The 22,343-nt window shown below is 41.1% G+C and overlaps 1 protein-coding gene across 1 annotated transcript in view; it reads right to left on the reverse strand.

Moving 5' to 3' along the window:
* The window catches only part of LOC144753409 (uncharacterized), a 260,041-nt gene that overhangs the window by 126,834 nt on the left and 110,864 nt on the right, over positions 1–22,343 (reverse strand). Inside the window, exon 2 of the mRNA XM_078641110.1 lies at positions 1,772–1,905. Coding sequence (XP_078497236.1) covers positions 1,772–1,905 — 134 coding nt within the window. The remainder of the gene's footprint in view (positions 1–1,771; positions 1,906–22,343) is intronic.

A 22,343-nucleotide genomic window follows, 5' to 3' on the forward strand; every position in this document is an offset into this window, starting at 1 on the left:
CCGCTTGGTGGCTATGGACGCGAGCGGACTGCTCTAGCGAAATTCCTTTTCCCATCGAGATATTGCCGCTCAACCTCCGGGTTGTGAGCTGAATGGCTGTGTGATACTGGGGTGAGGGGCGACACACCAATTGTGAACCAGGGAGAGAGGGATGAATATGCTGTATTATTCTCTGATCTTGCTGCAATAAAAAAAATATTTGCAAAAAATGAAACATCGATGGACGTAGCCAAACAACCACACATTTATAGCCTGGTTGGTGCTGTGGAGAATAGTTTTTAGTGGTAAAAGGACCCATTCTGTGTCAGAAAGTACTGTGACTTTATAGTCATTATATTAAAAACTTACATTACACACGGTAGATAGGCTACTACAAAAATTCTGCTAAAAGATTTAGGTTTATGATTGATAACGTGCTTCCAAAATATAGACTATAGTAATAAGCAGCCTGCATCTAGTGCACTTCTTTAACTGTTTATTGTTATAGTATGTTATGTTGATTTGTATAGTGCACTAATAATCTGAGAGGCTATCCAAGCTATTGTAGGTGTGTGGTTCCAAGGTGCTTGTATGGTGAGCTAGGTCTTTAGCTTCTTGCGGAACTCAAGAAGTGAGGAGGCAGCTCTGATGTGTTGAGGGAAGTTGTTCCATGTCTTCGGTGCGATGTAGGAGAATGAGTGACCACCAATTTTGCTTTTGCGCATGCGGGGAGTGTCAAAAGAACACTCAAACGGACTTTTACGAAGAAAGAAGCTTATCAGAAACTGTGAGAAAGAATGGAGATTAGCACCCTCTCACACGAGTATGAATAAGCTTCACATAGTGCGAAAACAGTGCAAGGACTGAATCCTTAGAGCCAAATCCTCTCACTTCTGAGCACTCATGAATTCTGCATAGAGCAGACCAAAGCGAATGTTCGAGGTTCTCGCACAAACTAGAAACCTCTCCACAACTTCAGTCCTCGAGCCATCAGTGGCCTGCTAAAACAACTTTGTGGATTTCTTTGATAGAAATGTCAGACATACATATCTCGCTACACACCAGTGAACCTCCAGAAACGGAGATTCTACAGTGCAAGGCCCTTTATTCATGGTCATCTTTCTCTCCCATTTCCGAACGAAACCTGCAGCGAACAATCTCCAAAGTGAAACCCTTGAGCCACCTTCAGGATGCCATTCCCGGGTGTATCAGCAAATCTCTTGCACACGCGCACTCCCCTTATGGATCAACACGGTCAACTTCTCTCTTCAACAGGGACTATTTCCAGAACGGCTAAAAGTGGATCAAGTCTCTCCTCTCTTGAAAAACAATCTCTCGACCCAGGCTCCACACTTCCATTTTTAGTCAAAGTCATTAAAAGTTGTGTTGCTTCCCAAATCACTTCACACATTCAATCAAACAGCTTCATAGACTCTCTTCAATCAGGTTTCCACCAGAGCCACAGTACAGAAACTGCGATCCTACAAATAGTCGACAACTATTTTAGAATCCTCGAATCTGGTAACTCCTGCCTCCTGGTCCTCCTGGACTTGTCCACTGCATTCGGCAAACCATCTAGACCTATTTCACACTTGTGAACAATGAATGGGCTATGGAGGCACAGTCCTCAATTGGTTCTCCTCTTACCTAACCAACTGTCACGACTGCTCCACTCCTGATTGCATTTGCAGACGGGGCGGAGCAATCCATAAATAAAAGTTGCTGGCACAGGCGGAAGAGCGCAGCGCATTCTAGTTGTTGTGCTCGTCATCCATCCTATCTTTTCACTCACCTGCTTCCAGGTCACTGCACTTCACATCCGGAGGCTCCTCACCACGTTCTTGAATGCCAGCTCTTGATCCTTGCTGTCGCCGTATCGGGGTGTCCTTAATCCTACAGGCACTAGTCTCGCCGCTCCAGGAAAACCTGCAAGAAAAGAAGGAAACAAAATACCTATAAAGAATGTACGTTATCTACAAACAGACTGTAATGTTAAGTTGTACATTATTTACTTAATGGGTGATGTTACGTATCTGATTGACTTGTCCACAAAGTTCTGGAGATCTCCTTTCCATGTGCACTTGTCTACTGAAAAGATAGCTGCTTCTACCAGCATTAAATCCTAAGTGGGAGGGCAGAAATTAAATGGTAGTTAACCCTGATATAAATGTATGATATATATATATATATATATATATATATATATATATATATATATATATATTCACTGAAAAAGCCATAGGTTTCAGGCCTTATATAGTTAGGAATTAGCATTTAAAAAACCTTTAAAATTCACTCAAAAAACTATAAGTTTTAGGGGTGTTATAGTTAGCTGGACATTTCACTCAAACAAAACCATTGAAATTGCTTCTATATAGTTAGTTGTACTAACTATATTTCGCGCACCCACAATCCACTGCTGATGATGTCACATATTACATCATTCATGACATGGTCAGTGAATATATATATATATATATATCATACATTTATATCAGGGTTAACTACCATTTAATTTCTGCATCATTAAATGATGCATCGTGAACACTTTACTACATTGGCCAGAGTCCTTAGGGGCGACACCGCCGGTGTGTGAGTAGTGTGCGGCCCCAACCCCATTTGTAACTTTAAAGCTCCCGTGAGCAGTGGGCTGACGAGCCTGGGATCCCGTACCTACGCGCCTGAGTGGTACTATACCTGGCAGATATTGGCAGCCATCGGCAACCCCATTACACGGCCTATCCCTGCTGACGAGGGGTGATACCCCGAAACACGTGTCCAGGGATGGTGAAGACAGCGAAGATAGCAGAAGATCGAAAGATGGTGCATCGCAAACACTTTACTACATTGACCAGAGTCCTTAGGGGCGACACCGCCGGTGTGTGAGTAGTGTGCAACCCCACCCCCATTTGTAACTTTAAAGCTCCCGTGAGCAGTGGGCTGACGAGCCTGGGATCCCGCACCTACGCGCCTGAGTGGTACTATACCTGGCAGATATTGGCAGCCATCGGCAACCCCAGTACACGGCCTATCCCTGCTGACGAGGGGTGATACCCCGAAACACGTGTCCAGGGATGGCGAAGACAGCGAAGATAGCAGAAGATCGAAAGATGATGCATCGCGAACACTTTACTACATTGACCAGAGTCCTTAGGAACGACACCGCCGGTGTGTGAGTAGTGTGCGACCCAACCCCCATTTGTAACTTTAAAGCTCCCGTGAGCAGTGGGCTGACGAGCCTGGGATCCCGTACCTACGCACCTGAGTGGTACTATACCTGGCAGATATTGGCAGCCATCGGCAACCCCAGTACACGGCCTATCCCTGCTGACGAGGGGTGGTACCCCGAAACATGTGTCCAGGGAAGGCGAAGACAGCGAAGATAGCAGAAGATCGAAAGATGATGCATCGCGAACACTTTACTACATTGACCAGAGTCCTTAGGGCCGACACCGCCGGTGTGTGAGTAGTGTGCGACCCCATCCCCATTCCTAACTATATAAGACTTGAAAGCCCACCAGGAATCTCCAGTATGCGCCAGGGGACTGCATTGCAGAGAGGTGTAATGAAGCCACGCCCCTTTTTACACCTCTCTGCAACGCAGCCTCCGGGCGTGTTTGCAGAGGGGGAACTAATTCCCCTTGCATACTGCGGGCCCCTGGGGGCCAACTAGCCCACCTGGAACCTCCAGTATGCACCAGGGGGCTGCATTGCACAGAGGTGTAATGAGGCTATGCCCCTTGTTACACCTCTCTGCAACGCAGCCCACTGGCGCGTTTGCAGAGGGGGAACTAATTCCCCTTGCATACTGGGGGTCCCTGGGGGCCAACTAGCCCACCAGGAGCCTCCAGTATGCGCCAGGGGGCTGTGTCGCTTTACAAAAAATTGGCATCTCATCCAAAAGATTGAACCCCAATTACCGCTACCACGATTTGCTTTCAAAAGGGCACGCAATCCAAGGGATCACTTAGTAAAAGCCTACAAAGAACCAACTGTGAATACCATCCAAAACATTTGGGGCCTGACACCTATAGTGGGACATTATCCTTGTGGTTCATGTGTTGCATGCCAAACAACGACAATAACAAAGACCTGTTGTATAAATGGAAAAAATTGGACTATGAGAAACCACACTAACTGTCTAACAAAAAATGTCATATACTGCATCAAATGTCCGTGTGCCCTGTATTATATAGGAAAAACCACATAAGAGATAAAGAAGAGAATTATACAACATCAGTCAAGAATAAGATGCAAAATTGAAACAGCACCTCTGGTTGAACATTACTTGCACAAACAACAATCTCCATGTGAGATGCAATGGTTTGTTTTAGAAAGTGTTAAACAGTCAAAATGAAGATGTGATATTGACCGCTTGCTTACACAGAAAGAAAACAGGTGGATTTGGTCAGCTAACACTGTTGCCAAGAAACTAACCTCCTTTGTTGAATGGCAAGTCCTAGCAACTGAAGTTTCTGTTTGAAAAACTGTTTCATCAGGTTTATGTTCTGTTCGTTCCTCTTTTTAGATCATGGAACTTGGTTGCTTCCTATTTTTCATAATGTATTGAATGGATTGAGGTCCAACCTTATTGTATAAATCTCGATGTTGATTGTGTATTTTACAACACTGACATGCTGATTGTGAGGCAATTCCTTTAAATATATATATATTTTTTTTAAACGACTGGAATCATTTTCTTTACTCCCTGACTTAGTTGCCGGACCTCCAATGTTTCATCCATGGAGAGTCAGGCCACATTCTTTAATTCTTTAATGCGTTAATCCTACATGACCGTCACGACGCTGTATGTTTGACTACGTGACCGCTACTCTGTCTGACTTGCCTGACCCCCAATGCTAACCCTATGCAGAGTCAGGCTCTATTCTTTGACCCAATATGGCCGCCACGACGCTGCACGTCTAATCACGTGACCGCTATCTAGAGCTTTGTATGCCGGGTAAACGCGTCAATCAGGTCGCGGTTTCCTGACAGTAGCTGGATATCGAGTGGTGATTTATTCCCTCATAAGTAAGTTCTGCCCCCTTAACTATCGCTGATATTCACCAGTTTTAGTCGTTATTACAAGTGCCTTAATGGTTCTTCGTGGTTCTGTTCCTATACAGATACGACGAAGCTGGTTCAATTGTTTTACGAGATGTCCTTGAATTGAGCGCCCAATTTAAAGAGGCTAAAGGTACGATTTTGATATTCTGTGGTCATTCCTGGGGACGCTTGACCTTTACAATTCTGTGGTTATTCCTGTGTACGTTTGGTATATACAATTCGGACAGTTTTGAGACTTAATGTTGTTTCATTTCATTTCAAATAGGATTAGTGATACCTTCATTGGTTTTCTGTGAGTATTCTTTCTGATTTGTTTTTCTCACGTTGTCACTAGAGGTGTGGGTGCATGTCGTTTTGGGACATGACCACCATATATTTAGTTGTAAATAAGATATTTTAGTCCCTTGGCACATATTGTTGGCACTTTTATTTATTTATTTATTTATACATTTATGTTCACCATTTGGTTTGGTGTGGGCAGTCGATCTAGACTATGCTATCAAGAGTATTTACATACAGAGTTTTGATTCTATGTACATTGTTTTGTAATAGGTCCATGGTGCAACACATGTCCTGATGATGGTCTCGATGAACTGTACTATATGAGACCGAAACGTCGAGGCAACAATACTTTTTTGTAAATAGTATCAGCATTGACTGAATTGTAATTTTGTATATATTTTTGCAAAATTATATATGGGAGATATGTAAATACTATCAATATACAATACAAAAGTGTCATATGGTACTGTATATTTTGAGAAACTGTGGAAGCAGTATACCGTTTTGTTGCCAAAAGTGGATTGATATATGATATATATACATATTCTTATGATTTGAGATGAATATGACTGAATAAAAGTAATGATATGCTGTATGTATTCCTCTTGAACATTATACAATTCATGCTCACTACAGTGACAAAAATTTTCCAACTGTGAAGTTAATTTTGAAAAATTCGCCTAACGAACATATCTTTTGTGTTATTGAACATACCCAGTTTGTTGGGAATATTGGGTCGCCCTATTGAATTTTGATGTTACCCCGGAGGGCGGCGGTCCCCGGGGCAGTGTGGGGTGGATTGGGCACCCCCCACACTTCTTTATCACTATGCCCCTGCGATTTGGTCCCCCTGAAGGGGGAATTTTAAAAAAAACATACTGGGTTTAAAAAAAAAATGTTGGCCTTGGGGGTCCTTGTGGGACCAACTTAGCAGGCCTAGGTGGTCAGGGTGTCTTAATTGCTATGTTAAATACTATATTTGTTATTGGTTTCTTAACTGAGTATTTGTATGGGTAAATGAATGTCTATGTGGTTTGGTGGGGGGGGGGGTGTAATTGCCAAAAAATATGTGAATAGTTCATTCAGTAAGTATATGAGGTTAAGACTACATGTTATAACAGTTGTTTCAGTGAGTGTATATGTTTATGGGTGTGGTGGTGATGAAATATTTCTCTCAATGGTACATCTCCATTAAACTTGAAAAAAAGGCAGTGTATGTGACAGTTATATCTAATTAAGTGTGCCTAAGACTTAGTGATTGTATGAGTCACTATATGGATAACTGTATACTTGTAATAGTGATTTTATAACACACTAAGTGTGAGTTACTATCTATATAAATAGATGAAGTGGTGTTTGTATAAGTGTGTAGGTGAGTAAATGTAAGTATAATCAATTGTTTTCATAAGTCAGAAGGATGTCTTTATAAGTGAATACAATGTGTGCTGGTGTGTAATGTTGAAGTAGGCGTATAAGTATATTTGATAGTGTTCTGTTGATTATTCACTGCATATAACACTAAATCTATAGGTAAGTGATTAGATGTGTGTATAGTTCTATGAATAACTGAGTGGGTGTTTAGAAATGTCTATTGGTGTATCAATGGTTTCAAATATGACACTTTCTATTTTACAGTGAGTGATGAAAGATTATACCAGTGTGTGATGAGGTGTATTTGATTGTCACATGGATGATGTCATCAGTGATGTCATCAGTGATGTCGTTTGAGATGTCATCAGTGATGTCATCAGTGATGTCACTGACCATGTCATGAATGATGCACTGTTTGTGACGTTCCGGTGGCGCAGAAGACTGAGTGATATTTATCGGGCAGGACTAAGCCACTTTTTGTGGCGTAATCCTGCCTGATAAATATCCGTCCCTTTAACGCAGTGTCCTGCGTTAAAGGGGTGTGCAATGGGTGTTGCTGGGGGAGTTCCCAGCAGCATCCATGGACTTCAGTAATTTATAGCATCCTCAAAGTCAGTCTTTCAAAAATTCCAAAGTATAGGACATGATAATCCAAATCCAAATGTTTCTCAAGAAAAGTCATAAACCGTGTCCGTGGGTCATATCTGCCCAAACGCCGATATTCCAAACGATTGAAAATTACTTTTCTTGAGAAACATTTGGATTTGGATTATCATGTCCTATACTTTGGAATTTTTGAAAGACTGACTTTGAGGATGCTGTAAATTACTCAAGTCTGCCCGAATTGTATGGGTAAAATTGATACCTAGTCACTTTGAATAAGAATGTACTTACGTCTCGTCTAACATTTGGAAGAAATATCTAGTTATATGAGAACAGGATACCGACATAACTTGAAGGAAATAAGAACGCCCTGAAGAAGTTCTGTTGTACAGAACGAAACGCATCGGCTGGCTGTGGTACATAAACTTAAGGAAAATAAAAGCATTTAAATATACACCAAGATTCAGCGCTTCAATGAGGACTCTATGTGATATGATTTGATTGGACTTGTTGTGCAAGTGGTGCTGTGCCAAACTTTGGAATATTCTCCACTACTCTCTACTACTCACTCTCTACTACTCATTCTCTACTACTCTACTACTCTCTACTACTCTCTCTCTACTACTCACTCCCTACTACTCACTATATACTACTCTCTACTACTCACTCTCTACTACTCTCTACTTTCTACTACTCACTCTCTACTACTCTCTCTCTACTACTCACTCTTTACTACTCACTCTCTACAACTCTCTACTACTCACTCTCTATTTCTCACTCTCTACTACTCTCTACTACTCACTCTCTACTACTCTCTCTCTACTACTCTCTACTACTCACTCTCTACTACTCACTCTACTACTCACTCTCTACTACTATCTACTGCTCACTCTCTACTACTCTCTCTCTACTACTCTCTACTACTCACTCTACTACTCACTCTCTACTACTCTCTACTATTCTCTCTCTCTGCTACTCTCTACTACTCACTCTCTACTACTCTCTACTACTCATTCTCTACTACTCACTCTCTACTACTCTCTACTACTCACTCTTTACTACTCTCTACCACTCACTCCCTACTGCTCTCTACTACTCACTCGATTACTTACTCTCTACTACTCACTCTCTACTACTCACTCTCTACTACTCTCAACTACTCACTCTACTATTCACTCTACTACTCTCTACTACTCACTCTCTACTCTCTATTACTCACTCTCTACTCTCTACCTCTCTACCTCTCTCTACTTCTCTCTCTACTAGTCTCTACCTCTCTACCTCTACCTCTCTACCTCTACCTCTCTACCTCTACACCTCTACCTCTCTACCTCTCTCTACACGCACACATATACATATATATATGCATATATATGCATATGCATTTATATATATGTATGTGTATATTACCTACTGGCGGTCGCCAGTAGGTAGTTATAGTTAGGACTGGCTGCTATAGGAAATCCGCAACATTCTATTGGGAATAACTCTGGCTCCGGTTGAGGAATTTGTGTGTAATTTTCCAAACTTTTGGCCAGCTCCGCTCCGCTCTTTCCCTGGAAGTTTCGGGGGGATTCGTGAAGTGGGGGCTGAGAAAAAAGGGGGGTCCCAAAACGTGTTTTCCCCATGTTAATTTCCATAGGACGGTCTGACAAGTCTACAGCCCGAACCGCTGAATGGAATTACGCCAAACTTGGCAAAATTGTAGGGACTGGTACGCAGATGTGCCTTTGCTATATTTGGTGAAAATTGCTCCAGTGTTTCTTTTGAAAATTAACTTCAAAAACACATTTATATCTATAGGCGCGCTCCGAGCGCTCACCGGTACGTGTACCGGGGAGCGCACCCGGCGCGCTACGGGAGTGCGCGAGCGGAAAGCTGATAGGCTGTCTGTCAACATTCTAAACAGTCCGGAAAGTCCGCCATCTTGTGTCTCGGTAGAATCGAGACACAAGAGGTGAAAAAGAAAGGGGGAAATTATTATAAGGGGGCAGGGTAGACACCCCCTGACCCCCTAGGTTTTCTGAGGGGGGCCTAGAAGGACCCTGAAGGGCAAAAAAACTTTTTTTTTTAAAAATTCGCGGGGTAAGCGCTGGGTGCGTTCCCAGGTGCGCTCTCCGGTACACGCACCCTGAGCGCACCACGGGGAAAAATAGTGCAAGAAAATAGAGTGAAAAAATAATTTAGAGTGCTTAGAGGTAGGGTAGCTCTGAGAAGAGCTGTTGTGATATGTGGGTGTTTTTGGTACCTACAAGTAGGTACCAATGCAGAGTCTTATATTCAAGAGGAAAACTCTATTTCTCTCATCTGTATAATGCACACCATCTCTCCTATAGATGTCTTGCATGTTGTAACGCAAGTTGTTGTGGTAAATGGAACCCATACCATAGTCTCTGAGGAAAGCAGAAACAGATTTATTCACATGTTTCCTTGCTTTCTCAATCTGTGGACAAAATTGGTTGGACCAGTTCCATTTTTTCCTTTGGCATATATTAGAAAATACCAAGGCAGTTTTTGGGAAAAGTAACATCAATTGCCCAAAGATGTCCTTTAAAAGCATTTCCAGACCTACCCCAGTCAAAGTGCCCAGGTCATTGCCACCACAGTGCACAATTATGAGGTCAGGGTGTGGTAAATGCATAAAGGATTTTACCAATGGTATCAATTGGTGACTTCTCAATCCTCTCTGTCCAATCCATACAATGTCCACATTTGGTAAATCAAGGTTATAAATACCTCTGCTAGCTGCGTATTTTTGACTCCAGTGGACAAAGCTAACCCACAAACCAGACTTTTGGCATCTTGAAGGTAGATGTGCTTGTATTCAGATGAGTTGTGGAAATGAAATGGCAGTTTGAAAGTAGGAGTTATGTAAAAAACTGGTTGAGATTCAGTGCAGATTTCAATGGTTGAGAAAAAGTCATTTAAAGAAACATTGCATTTCATTAGCTAGTAGATTGAGAGGTCAAACAGCCTTGATGGATTTTTTTGCAACATAGTATGATGAACTTGTGAACTGTGTGCTGGTTTAAGAGGGAGTTACCATGGTTACTTGGTGAATGAGCACTGGGGGGATGGGTGAATGTTATGTGAGTTTCAAAGTCTTGAAATGTACAACCAATTAAAATGTGCAGTTTGGTTTTGAATTTGTGTGGGAACAATTTTAATCGGTTAGGAACAAGAATATGGGTCTGAAATGAGAAAGAATCTATGCCATTATTCTTTTCTTCCTCTCTCTTCCCATCCTTTGCTCTTTCACTGTTTTCCTTTCCCTTACTGTCCTTACTCCACTTCACTAATTCCTTCTCTTACTCCCTCTGTCCTCTTACTTCTACACTCCGCTTACCTCATTCTCTCTCTGTTAGCCTCATTCTCTCTGACCCCTTAGTCTGTCACTCCTCTTCTATCACACTCGCTCCCTATAACACAGCCACACTCCCTCACGTATGTTTCTTTCCTCTCTCACTCAGGGCCTCATTTATGAGAAATGACGCATCGCTGCGTGAAAGCAGTGATGCATCACTTCTCAGTGCGCTCTCCTTGTGACATTCCTGATGTGTCATATTTAATGTATGACGCCTCATGTCGCAAGGAGTTACAGATACGTCAGTATTTCTGACGTATCTGTAAGCTCAAAAGTGACGCATTGCTGGAGTGTGTCACAAAAGTGACGCAACTCCAGCAATGCATTCTTTCACATGGGGCAAGCCCCATGTGAAAGTCCCTGCGTCAGTCTTACGCCTGCTGTGAGGCAGGTGCAAGATTTTGACGCAACGGCGTCCTAAAAGTGACGCAGTGAAATCTCATAGATTTGACTGCGTCACTTCTACGACCCTTCCTTGCGTCAATACGCCCCCTTTGCATACATTATACCTGGTGCAGGTATAATGTGGCGCAGGAATTTACAAAGTGACGCATCTACCTAGATGTGTCACTTTGTAAATATGACTCAACAAGGTGCATTTTTTACACCACTGGTGCGTCACAAAAAGTGACGCACCGGCGGCGTAAAAGTGACGCTTGGCCTCATTCGGTTAACATCATTCTCTCTGACCCCTTAGTCTGTCACTCCTCTTCTATCACACTCACTCCCTATAACACAGCCACACTCCCTCACTTATGTTTCTTTCCTCTCTCACTCAGGGCCTCATTTATGAGAAATGACGCATCGCTGCGTGAAAGCAGCGATGCATCACTTCTCAGTGCGCTCTCCTTGCGACATTCCTGATGCGTCATATTTAATGTATGACGCATCATGTCGCAAGGAGTTACAGATACGTCAGTATTTCTGACGTATCTGTAAGCGCAAAAGTGACTTATTGCTGGAGTGTGTCACAAAAGTGACGCAACTCCAGCAATGCATCCTTTCACATGGGGCAAGCCCCATGTGAAAGGGCCTGCGTCAGTCTTACGCCTGCTGTGAGGCAGGCGCAAGATTTTGACGCAACGGTGTCCTAAAAGTGACGCAGTGAAATCTCATAGATTTGACTGCGTCACTTCTACGACCCTTCCTTGCGTCAATACGCCCCCTTTGCATACATTATACCTGGTGCAGGTATAATGTGGCGCAGGGGTTTACAAAGTGACGCATCTACCTAGATGCGTCACTTTGTAAATATGACTCAACAAGGTGCATTTTTTACACCACTGGTGCATCACAAAACGTGACGCACCGGCGGCGGCGTAAAAGTGACGCATGACCTCATAAATGAGGCCCTCAGTCTTCTACTCTCTCTTTTTCTTTCACTTTCTCTGTCTCTTCACTCCCTTACTCACCTTGTCTCACACTCACTTGTCTTTATCCAGTCTGTATCTCCACTCTTTCCTAAACATCACTGCTCTTTTCTTACCCTTCCACAGACCATGTCATGAATGATGTAATATGTGACATCATCAGCAGTGGATTGCTGGCGCGCGAGTTATAGTGAGTCCAACTAACTATAATGTGGGAATTTCAATGGTTTTGTATGAGTAAAATGTTCAGCTAACTATAACTGGTGTGAAACCTATGGTTTTTTCAGTGAATATATATATACATACATATATAAACATATATAATCTGCATATCTATATAAATACAAATATAAATGCATGCATACATATACATATATGCATACATATGCATGTTATTTACATGAAAATTTGAAAAAAACTCAAAAAAGGAAAGCTAAAAAGCCACCTCATTACAAACAGAATGGCTTTAACTTAAACGAGGGCGAGATCTATTGCATTTTCAATGCTTGTTTACTTTGGTTCCATCAAGAAGGCATTCAGATGTGTCACACATTTGCCATAAATTCTGAATGTTAGCACTCTAGTTGCTCATTAGATCACTGTAGTAAAGCTACTGCTCATCAGGGAAGTCTGCTGCTGGTATTCAAAGTGCATGTTTCAGTCTGCAGGTCAGAATTTGTTTAATGAAATAGAAGAGGATTTGAGAAGTCACTCAAAATGTGCCCTAATTTTTCTTTCTGAAGCACTAATAATACTTTCTATGGCAAAATGAACCCCCTCATTTTGTTCCTTTTTAAATTAAATGTTTTCAGACTTACCACTTCATTCCAATCAAGATGGCTTCTGGTGTGCCATACTTTTGTCATAAGTAAGACTCTTAGCGCTCTAGTTGTTCTTTAGAACACTCTGGGACATTCTGTCATTGGGCTATACTTGGGCTACATCTGGGTGATATTTGGGCTACATTTGGGCTCTTTTGTCTCTGGTGGCCATCTTGGAAGACTGCATGTCAGAATTTATTAATGAAATAGAAGAGGATTTGAGAAGTCACTCAAAATGTGCCCTACTTTTTCTTTCTGCAGCACTAATCATACTCTCTATGGCAAAATATACCCCCTAATTTTGTTCCTTTTTAAATTAAATGTTTTAAGAGTTACCACTTTATTCCAATCAAGCTGGCTTCAGGTTTGCCATACCTTTGTAATAAGTAGGACTGTTAGCGCTCTAGTTGTTCTTTAGAACACTCTAGGATGCTGCAGTAGAACACAAAGGAATCAACTGACAGTCTCTGTCCTTGTTGGATGTACAACTTTGGAATATTCTCCACTACTCTCTACTACTCACTCTCTACTACTCCACTACTCTCTAATACTCACTCTCTACTACTCATTCTCTACTACTCTACTACTCTCTACTACTCTCTCTCTACTACTCACTCCCTACTACTCACTATCTACTACTCTCTACTACTCACTCTCTACTACTCTCTACTCTCTACTACTCACTCTCTACTACTCGCTCTACTACTCACTCTTTACTACTCACTCTCTACTACTCTCTACTACTCACTCTCTACTTCTCACTCTCTACTACTCTCTACTACTCACTCTCTACTACTCTCTCTCTATTACTCTACTACTCACTCTCTACTACTCACTCTACTACTCACTCTCTACTACTCTCTACTGCTCACTCTCTACTACTCTCTCTCTACTACTCTCTACTACTCACTCTACTACTCACTCTCTACTACTCTCTACTATTCTCTCTCACTGCTACTCACTCTCTACTACTCTCTACTATTCATTCTCTACTACTCACTCTCTACTACTCTCTACTACTCACTCTTTACTACTCTCTACTACTCATTATCTACTGCTCTCTACTACACACTCTACTACTTACTCTCTACTTCTCTCTACTACTCACTCTCTACTACTCACTCTCTACTACTCACTCTACTATTCACTCTACTACTCTCTACTACTCACTCTCTGCTACTCTCTCTACTGCTCTCTACTACTCTCTACTACTCACTCTCTACTCTCTATTACTCACTCTCTACTCTCTACCTCTCTACCTCTCTCTACTTCTCTCTCTACTAGTCTCTACCTCTCTACCTCTACCTCTCTACCTCTACCTCTCTACCTCTACACCTCTACCTCTCTACCTCTCTCTACACGCACACATATACATATATATATATGGATGTATGACATTACAACGCATACTTTTACATCGCATGCTTTTACAACGCGGTTTTTACAACGCATACCATTACAACGCATAGTGCTGTTAGGCGCTGGATAGTGAATTGTTTAATTTACTATTCCAACTTCAGTCCAAGTGGATAGTAGGGAAGGTGTTGGATAGTACATTAAACCTATTCCCTATCCTAGAGCGCCCCCCAGCGCAATGCGTTGTAATGGTTTGTGTTGTAAAAGTTGCGTTGTAAAGGTACGAGAAAGGGGGAGAGTAATTTACAGCAATCAATGAACCTGATACATATGTTAATTAAATATGCAGACATTGATCGCCTAGTGATAATAGCGGAAATCGAGGAAATTGAAAAAGAGTTGTGCAAATCCGAGAAACAAGAGTGGATCACGTCAAAAAAGAAAGAAATTAAAGACCGTCTAATGAAATATGAGGAGAAAATAATAGCAAGAAAGATACACAAATTTGCAAGGGACCAAGAGGATTATCAAAGAGGGCAAATATATACTTTCTCAAAAAAAATGACAATTTCCGAAAGATAAAAAGGAAAAATACTTTAAAACCAAATACCCTGCAAGCTGGTGCCACAAATGTAAATGAAGATGATACCAACACTGACCCGGAATCATTAACAAGTGGATCAAGTGACGAATCGAGCAGCAATAGCAGTAGAGACAACGATTTTGTGGTTCTCAGCATGGAGGAGGAATTGGATTTTTTGGTGGCAGCCAGGATGAAAACCCTAAGACCGCGGAACGAACAAAATCAGATCGGAAAAGGCGGGACACAATCAGGCGGTCAAACAGGAGGAAACGCAAGCGAGAAGCCCAAAAAAAAGAAAAACGTCTGGCGCAAGAAGTAAGGGCTGATCAACAGACAGTAGTGAACTTAACTACCATGACTCTTACAAAAGCAGAAGAACAGCTGTTAGCGTTGGGCCTAAATTACTGCCCAAATACAGATTTCAATTATGCCACCACACAAATTGACATTTTCAAATTTATAAGGAAGTTAAAATTAAGAAAGTTTTTTGCCATGAAAAATGTGTGGGATGAAAAAAGAGCAAGAACACTCACTGCAACAGGATCCAACTTGCTGGTTTCAGAAGTACCTACCTTATGGGCATTACAGAACTAAATAATGAAGAAGAAGACAACTCACAGTTGTCAACACAAACAAAACTGCGAGAAATGAATCTACTACAAAAGGGCGCAGGAGAAAGCCCTTTCAAGCCCAAATCAACATTCATCCCCCTAATGCCGAAGGACGCCATAGACGTGTTCCACGACCGTGTTATAGAGGACATGAAAAAGTTAAACTGCCAAACAAATCATAATAAATGCAGACCCAGCCAGCATCAAATGCAGTTTGTCAATCTGATGGAAAAGATAAAAAGGAACCCAGATGTAGTTGTGAAAAAATCCGATAAGGGTGGAAATATTGTTCTATGGCATAAAGTTGATTATGATGCAGAAGCAATGCGGCAGTTGGACAATATAGACTGCTATGAAAAAACATCATTGAAAGCGTACAATAGAGCCAAGGAAAATATTAAGAAAGAATTGCAAAAGTGGAAGAGTGAGGGGCTAATAACAAGTGAAGAATTTAAATTCATGCATAAGGCTCACCCAGTAATGCCCTTCCTATACCTGCTGCCCAAGCTACATAAAGGAAAAGTTCCCATACCAGGTCGTCCAATAATATCAGCCATCAACAGTATGACTGGGCAAGTGGGCCAATATATAGAATTTTATTTGCAAGATCTGGTCAAAGGCATGCCATCATACATAAAGGACACCAGCGATTTTTTTAAACGGATTGACAACATATCTTGGACTGATGATTTAGTGCTTCTGACCCTTGATATAGAGTCATTATACACAGCATTGACCATGAACAAGGGCTGCGGGGTGTGGAACACTTTCTAAATACTCGACCAGCAGAGTATGTGCTACATAACAAGATGCTTATGTCGTTAATTACTTGGTGTCTTAACAATAATTATTTTTCCTTTGGTAAGGAGTTATTCAGACAGAAGCGAGGGGTGGCTATGGGGGCCTGCTTTTCCGCGAGCTACGCGTGCTTGCACGTGGGGTTCTGGGAGAAGCAGGTCCTCATGGGACAATACCAACATGAGATGGAAGAAAGAATCTGTCTACGGCTGCGCTTTATAGACGATGTCTTTATTGTTTGGAGGGGCGATAGTCAGAGCGCGAAAGAATTTGTCGAAAAATCAACATAAATGACTACAACCTGTTCTTTACTTCTCAATGCAGCACGAGCTCAATCGAGTTTTTAGATGTTAAGATACAGGTAACAAATAACAAATTAACTACCACTGCGTATAGGAAACCTACAGCAGGGAATGAAACCCTCCATGCGTCAAGTGCATATCCTAAACACTTAATAGCCAGCATTCCCTACGGGGAAATACTGCGGCTTAAGCGTATATGCAGTACCCCTGAAGCATATGAAAGATGCAAGAATGAAAGTCTAGAAAGGATGCGAGCCAGGGGTTACACAGAGGATATGCTCACTAGGGCCACGGTCAAAGCCAGTGAGAGACCCAGAGCAGAACTTTTACCAATAGACACTGAGACAGTAAATGAAATTGCAAATAAGGAAGAGGCGCCCAGGCTGATTACTACGTTCAGCAGGCCGGAGCGTACAATAAGAGCTATACTAAATAGAAATTGGCCAATTGTTTTAACTGACAGCATTTTAAAAGAGGACATTCCGGATAAACCCCAGGTAACTTTTAGAAAATGCAAGAACATGGCCACCTATGTATCACAAGCAACAGTAGCGGGTGCTCCTGCATCTATGTGGTTGCCAATTAAACATGGTTTCTATAAATGTACAACCTGCCGGGCATGCAATTTTGGCGTAAACACAACTAAATATAGCACACCTTTCAGTAAATGTGAACAAAAGATTAAAGGCAACTATGACTGTTGCACAGAATTCGCTGTATACATACTCACGTGCATTTGTGGACTCAGGTACGTGGGAAGTACCATAAAACCAGTGCATGTGAGGATTTTACAACATATAGGAGCAATTATCAACAGTGATCCCACCTATCTGGTAGCCAGACATTTTAAGGCGATACATGGAAAAAACATTAATTGTTTATCTTATTATGTCATTGACTCGGTACCGGCACCTAAAAGAGGTGGTGACAGAGAAAAGTTGTTAAGGCAGCTGGAGACAAAATATATATTAAATCTTAACAGCAAGGCTCCCAATGGATTAAACAACACAGAGGACATGCACGCATTCTTGTAAAACATATTTTCCAAATCTAAAATGAACCACGACGAATCAAGAAACAATAATAATAATAATAATAATAATAATAATAATAATCCACATTTGTAAAGCGCACAATCACCCGTAAGGGTCTCTAGGCGCTGGGGGCCGTCGGGAAGATTAAGCTAGCTATTGCCCAGAGTCACATGGTGCTGGGCTAACCTGCCGCCGGAGCTGGGGATCGAACCCTGATCCCCAGATTCCAGCTGGCAGTCGCCCTGGCCGCGGTGCCACACCTCTCCTGCAAATGCTATATAGAAATATCTCTCATTCCTGTTTTTAAATATCACTTATATTTTTTCATTTTGCACTAAGCACTTTTTCTGACAATGATGTTATTATATCTAATGAGCTAGGTTGGTTCTTTGCCCGGGATCGGACTCTTAACCATAGAACCTAGTAAAACTTATAAAATGCAAGTGTTGTACAATACATCAAATTATCGTTTTTTAAAGGACAGTCACTTCTTGCTAGGTTTGCACATATGCAGGGGGGTTCTTCCCCTTTTTTTGCACTGTAATTGCGTAATTGTGCACAAAATTGGTTTTATAGGCATTTATGCCGATATTTGTTTTAACTCTAAAGTTTTATTTCGTTAGGAGTTTTGCACAACCAATGCGTAATGTTGCACAAATGCAGTCTGATTTTAGAGCATTGATACTGGTATATATAAATTCTAGAATGTGATGCATTTTAGAGTTTTTAACCATTTATAAATGATGTAAATGCAATAATTTTACACATATTTATTATTTATTCATTATTTATGGCATAATGTTGCACAGTTATAAACAATGCATTTATGCAGAAATATATCGATGACTGCCGAATATTGAAACCGATAAAGATTGCACAACAAGTTGATGTATATGTTATACTGCATACTTAAGTGGATGTATATATTGTCATGAATAGTATGTTTTCACTTTTTATGCACCACGTGGTGAGAATGATTGAAAAAAAATTAGTATTTAATGGGGGAGAATACTGCATTGTCGCCATGTGATCAAGGTTACTTGTTAACCGAAACGCGTCATGCCAGAAAAGAGCCGTGTGAAAAGATAATAAATCTTCCTAAATACTTACCTGCTGCTTGGTGGTCCGTTATTCTGTGGTCCGAAAAACGCTGTTTGCAGAAGCTGCTAGGTTATATATATGTATGTGTATATATATATATATATATATATACATACATATATAAACATATATAATCTGCATATCTATATACATACAAATATAAATGCATGCATACATATACATATATGCATACATATGCATGTTATTTACATGAAAGTTTGAAAAACAGTAATAAAAGCAAAGCTAAAAAGCCACCTCATTACAAACAGAATGGCTTTAACTTAAACGAGGGCGATATCTATTGCATTTTCAATGCTTGTTTACTTTGGTTCCATCAAGAAGGCATTCAGATGTGTCACACATTTGCCATAAATTCTGAATGTTTGCACTCTAGTTGCTCATTAGATCACTGTAGTAAAGCTACTGCTCACCAGGGAAGTCTGCTGCTGGTATTCAAAGTGCATGTTTCAGTCTGCATGTCAGAATTTTTTTAATGAAATAGAAGAGGATTTGAGAAGTCACTCAAAATGTGCCCTAATTTTTCTTTCTGAAGCACTAATCATACTTTCTATGGCAAAATGAACCCCCTCATTTTGTTCCTTTTTAAATTAAATGTTTTCAGACTTACCACTTCATTCCAATCAAGATGGCTTCTGGTGTGCCATACTTTTGTCATAAGTAAGACTGTTAGCGCTCTAGTTGTTCTTTATAACACTCTGGGACATTCTGTCATTGGGCTATACTTGGGCTACATCTGGGTGATATTTGGGGTACATTTGGGCTCTTTTGTCTCTGGTGGCCATCTTGGGAGACTGCATGTCAGAATTATTTAATGAAATAGAAGAGGATTTGAGAAATCACTCAAAATGTGCCCTACTTTTTCTTTCTGCAGCACTAATCATACTTTCTATGGCAAAATATACCCCCTCATTTTGTTCCTTTTTAAATTAGATGTTTTCAGAGTTACCACTTTATTCCAATCAAGATGACTTCAGGTGTGCCATACCTTTGTAATAAGTAGGACTGTTAGCACTCTAGTTGTTCTTTAGAACACTCTAGTAGCCTGCAGTAGAACACAAAGGAATCAACTGCATTCTCTGTCCTTGTTGGATGTACATTTTTTACTGAGAATGTCAGACTTCATTCTCACATGACTCAGAAAGATAATGTGAATTTACAGAAAATATGCTTTCAGTTTAGCTTATAGATCCCCTTCCAAACCACTGTGGGAAAAGCATGAGATAATAGTTTTCTTTCAAACATGATTCATGATATCCCAGCAGAAGGCTTTTTCACATGGAAAAACCACCTTAGAACACACCACAATTCCTAAAATGAGTATGATACCATCAACAAATGATTTATAATGTAACTAAAGTCCTAAAACCTTCTATTAACTGCAATGCTTTTTAATGAGGTGCTATCATGTATATTTATGTATGTGCTTCTACCCTGCCCCCTTTTTGCATTCTACACGTTTGTTTTTCTGATTTCCTGTGCCTCAGTCTAAAGAGGTACAAGATGGCTGCCAACAATTTCTGTTTTGGAGTGTTGACAGACATTGGCAGCCAATCCGAATGCAGCTCGTACTCGGGAAGGTACAGAGTACAGTAGGCTTACAGTAAGCTTATATAGATATATACATTTTTTCAAATTCAATTTTCTCAACAACTACTGGAAGAATTTACACCATTTAAACAAAAGGCCGTACTGCGTACCAGTCCCTACCATTTTGCCAAGTTTGGTGTAATTCCGTTCAGCGGTTCGGGCTGTAGCCGTGTCTAATCGTCCTATGGAAAATAACATGGGAAAAACACGTTTTGGGACCCCCCTTTTTTCTCAGCCCCCACTTGACGAATCCCCCCCAAAACTTTCAGGGGAGGAGCGGAGCGGAGCAGGCCATCTTCTTTGAGAAATTCGCGGAGAGTCATGAACCGGCGCCAAAGTTATCCCCAATAGAATGTTGCGGATTTCCTATGGAAACTAGGTCCTAACTATATATACCTATTGGCAAGTGCAATAAAGCGTACTTTATTCCTTGTATAAATGACACACTGGTAAGCAAGGCAGCGCTCCGGTCACCAGCTCAAAACATGGACCGCTGCAACTCACATCATAACTGTCATCTCGGCTTAACTGTCACAGGACAAAGCCATCTGACGTAACGCATGCAAATGCGGGAAGTCGCGCGGCAGGGACGGGGGCATGCAGGGGACAAAGCGCGATAGGAAAGACTATCAACGTAACATAGCACCTCATTAAAAAGCATTGCAGTTAATAGAAGGTTTTAGGACTTTAGTTACATTATAAATCATTTGTTTCTCTGCAATTGATGTTGTGTGTGCTGCTTCCAATTTAGGTAGTTCTCCTAGTTTCTTAGAGTATTCAAATGCCTGCTTCTTCTTGAGTCTAGCTACGTAACTGAGGGTTTCCCCGCTCAGTGCAGCTTTAAAGCTGTCCCATACGGTGTTTCTGGGAGCACTGTAGCGATTAATATCAAAGTAGCCCTGTGTCCAGTTTCTGATATAGTTTAAATAATCATTATTAACCAATAATTTCCTATCAAATGTCCAGTTGAAGGGTTTACGTGTCGTAGGGATTACATTGACAGTGAGAGCCAGGGCGTTATGATCGGAGATCAGCTTAGGGTATTTGGTGATAGTTTCGTGACTTGAGATATCTCTGGTGGTAAAAAAATAGTCAATTCTGGTATATTTATTGTGGGGATGAGAGAAAAATGTGTAACCTGGGTCGTCTTGGTGTTTAAGGGGCCAGATATCGACAAGATTGTGACTAGTTATGAGAGAGTTAATTGCCTTACAGCTAGGGCGTTAGAATTAGGCCCTAGTGTAATATTCAGATCTCCAGCGAAAATAAACGGGCAGGGCCATCCTGCCAGTTCTAGTTCTAGGGTCTCGAACACAGATGGATCGTCCAAGTTGGAGCCATATACTGAACATATGGTTAGGCCAAGAGCAAGTTCTACGATTGCCCATCTGCTGTGTGGATCTATGGCCTGGCGTAGCGGCTTCCCTATGTAATTTTTACCTAGTATGTTTCTCAAGAAAAGTCATTTTCAATCGTTCGGAATATCGGCCTTTAGGCAGATATGACCCACGGACACGGTTTTTACGACTTTTCTTGAGAAACATTTGGATTTGGATTATCATGTCCTGTACTTTGGAATTTTTGAAAGACTGACTTTGAGGATGCTATAAATTACTCAAGTCCATGGATGCTGCTGGGAATGCCCCCAGCAACACCCATTGCACACCCCTTTAACGCAGGACACTGCGTTAAAGGGATTCATATTTATCAGTCAGGATTACGCCACAAAAAGTGGCTTAGTCCTGCCTGATAAATATCACTCAGTCTTCTGCACCACCGGAAAGTCACAAAAAGTGCATAATTCATGACATGGTCAGTGACATCACTGATGACATCACTGATGATATCACTGATGACATCATCCATGTGACAATCAAATACACCTCATCACACACTAGTATAATCTTTCATGACTCACTGTAAAATAGAAAGTACCATATTTGAAACCATTGACACACCAATAGAAATTTCTAAATACCCAATCAGTTATTCATAGAACTATACACACATCTAATCACTTACCTATAGATTCAGTGTTATATGCAGTGAATAATCAACAGAACACTATCAAATATACTTATACGCCTATTTCA

This window comes from Lissotriton helveticus, chromosome 5_1 (genome assembly GCF_964261635.1).
Source record: "Lissotriton helveticus chromosome 5_1, aLisHel1.1, whole genome shotgun sequence".
In the NCBI taxonomy this organism is placed as follows: Eukaryota; Metazoa; Chordata; class Amphibia; order Caudata; family Salamandridae; genus Lissotriton; species Lissotriton helveticus.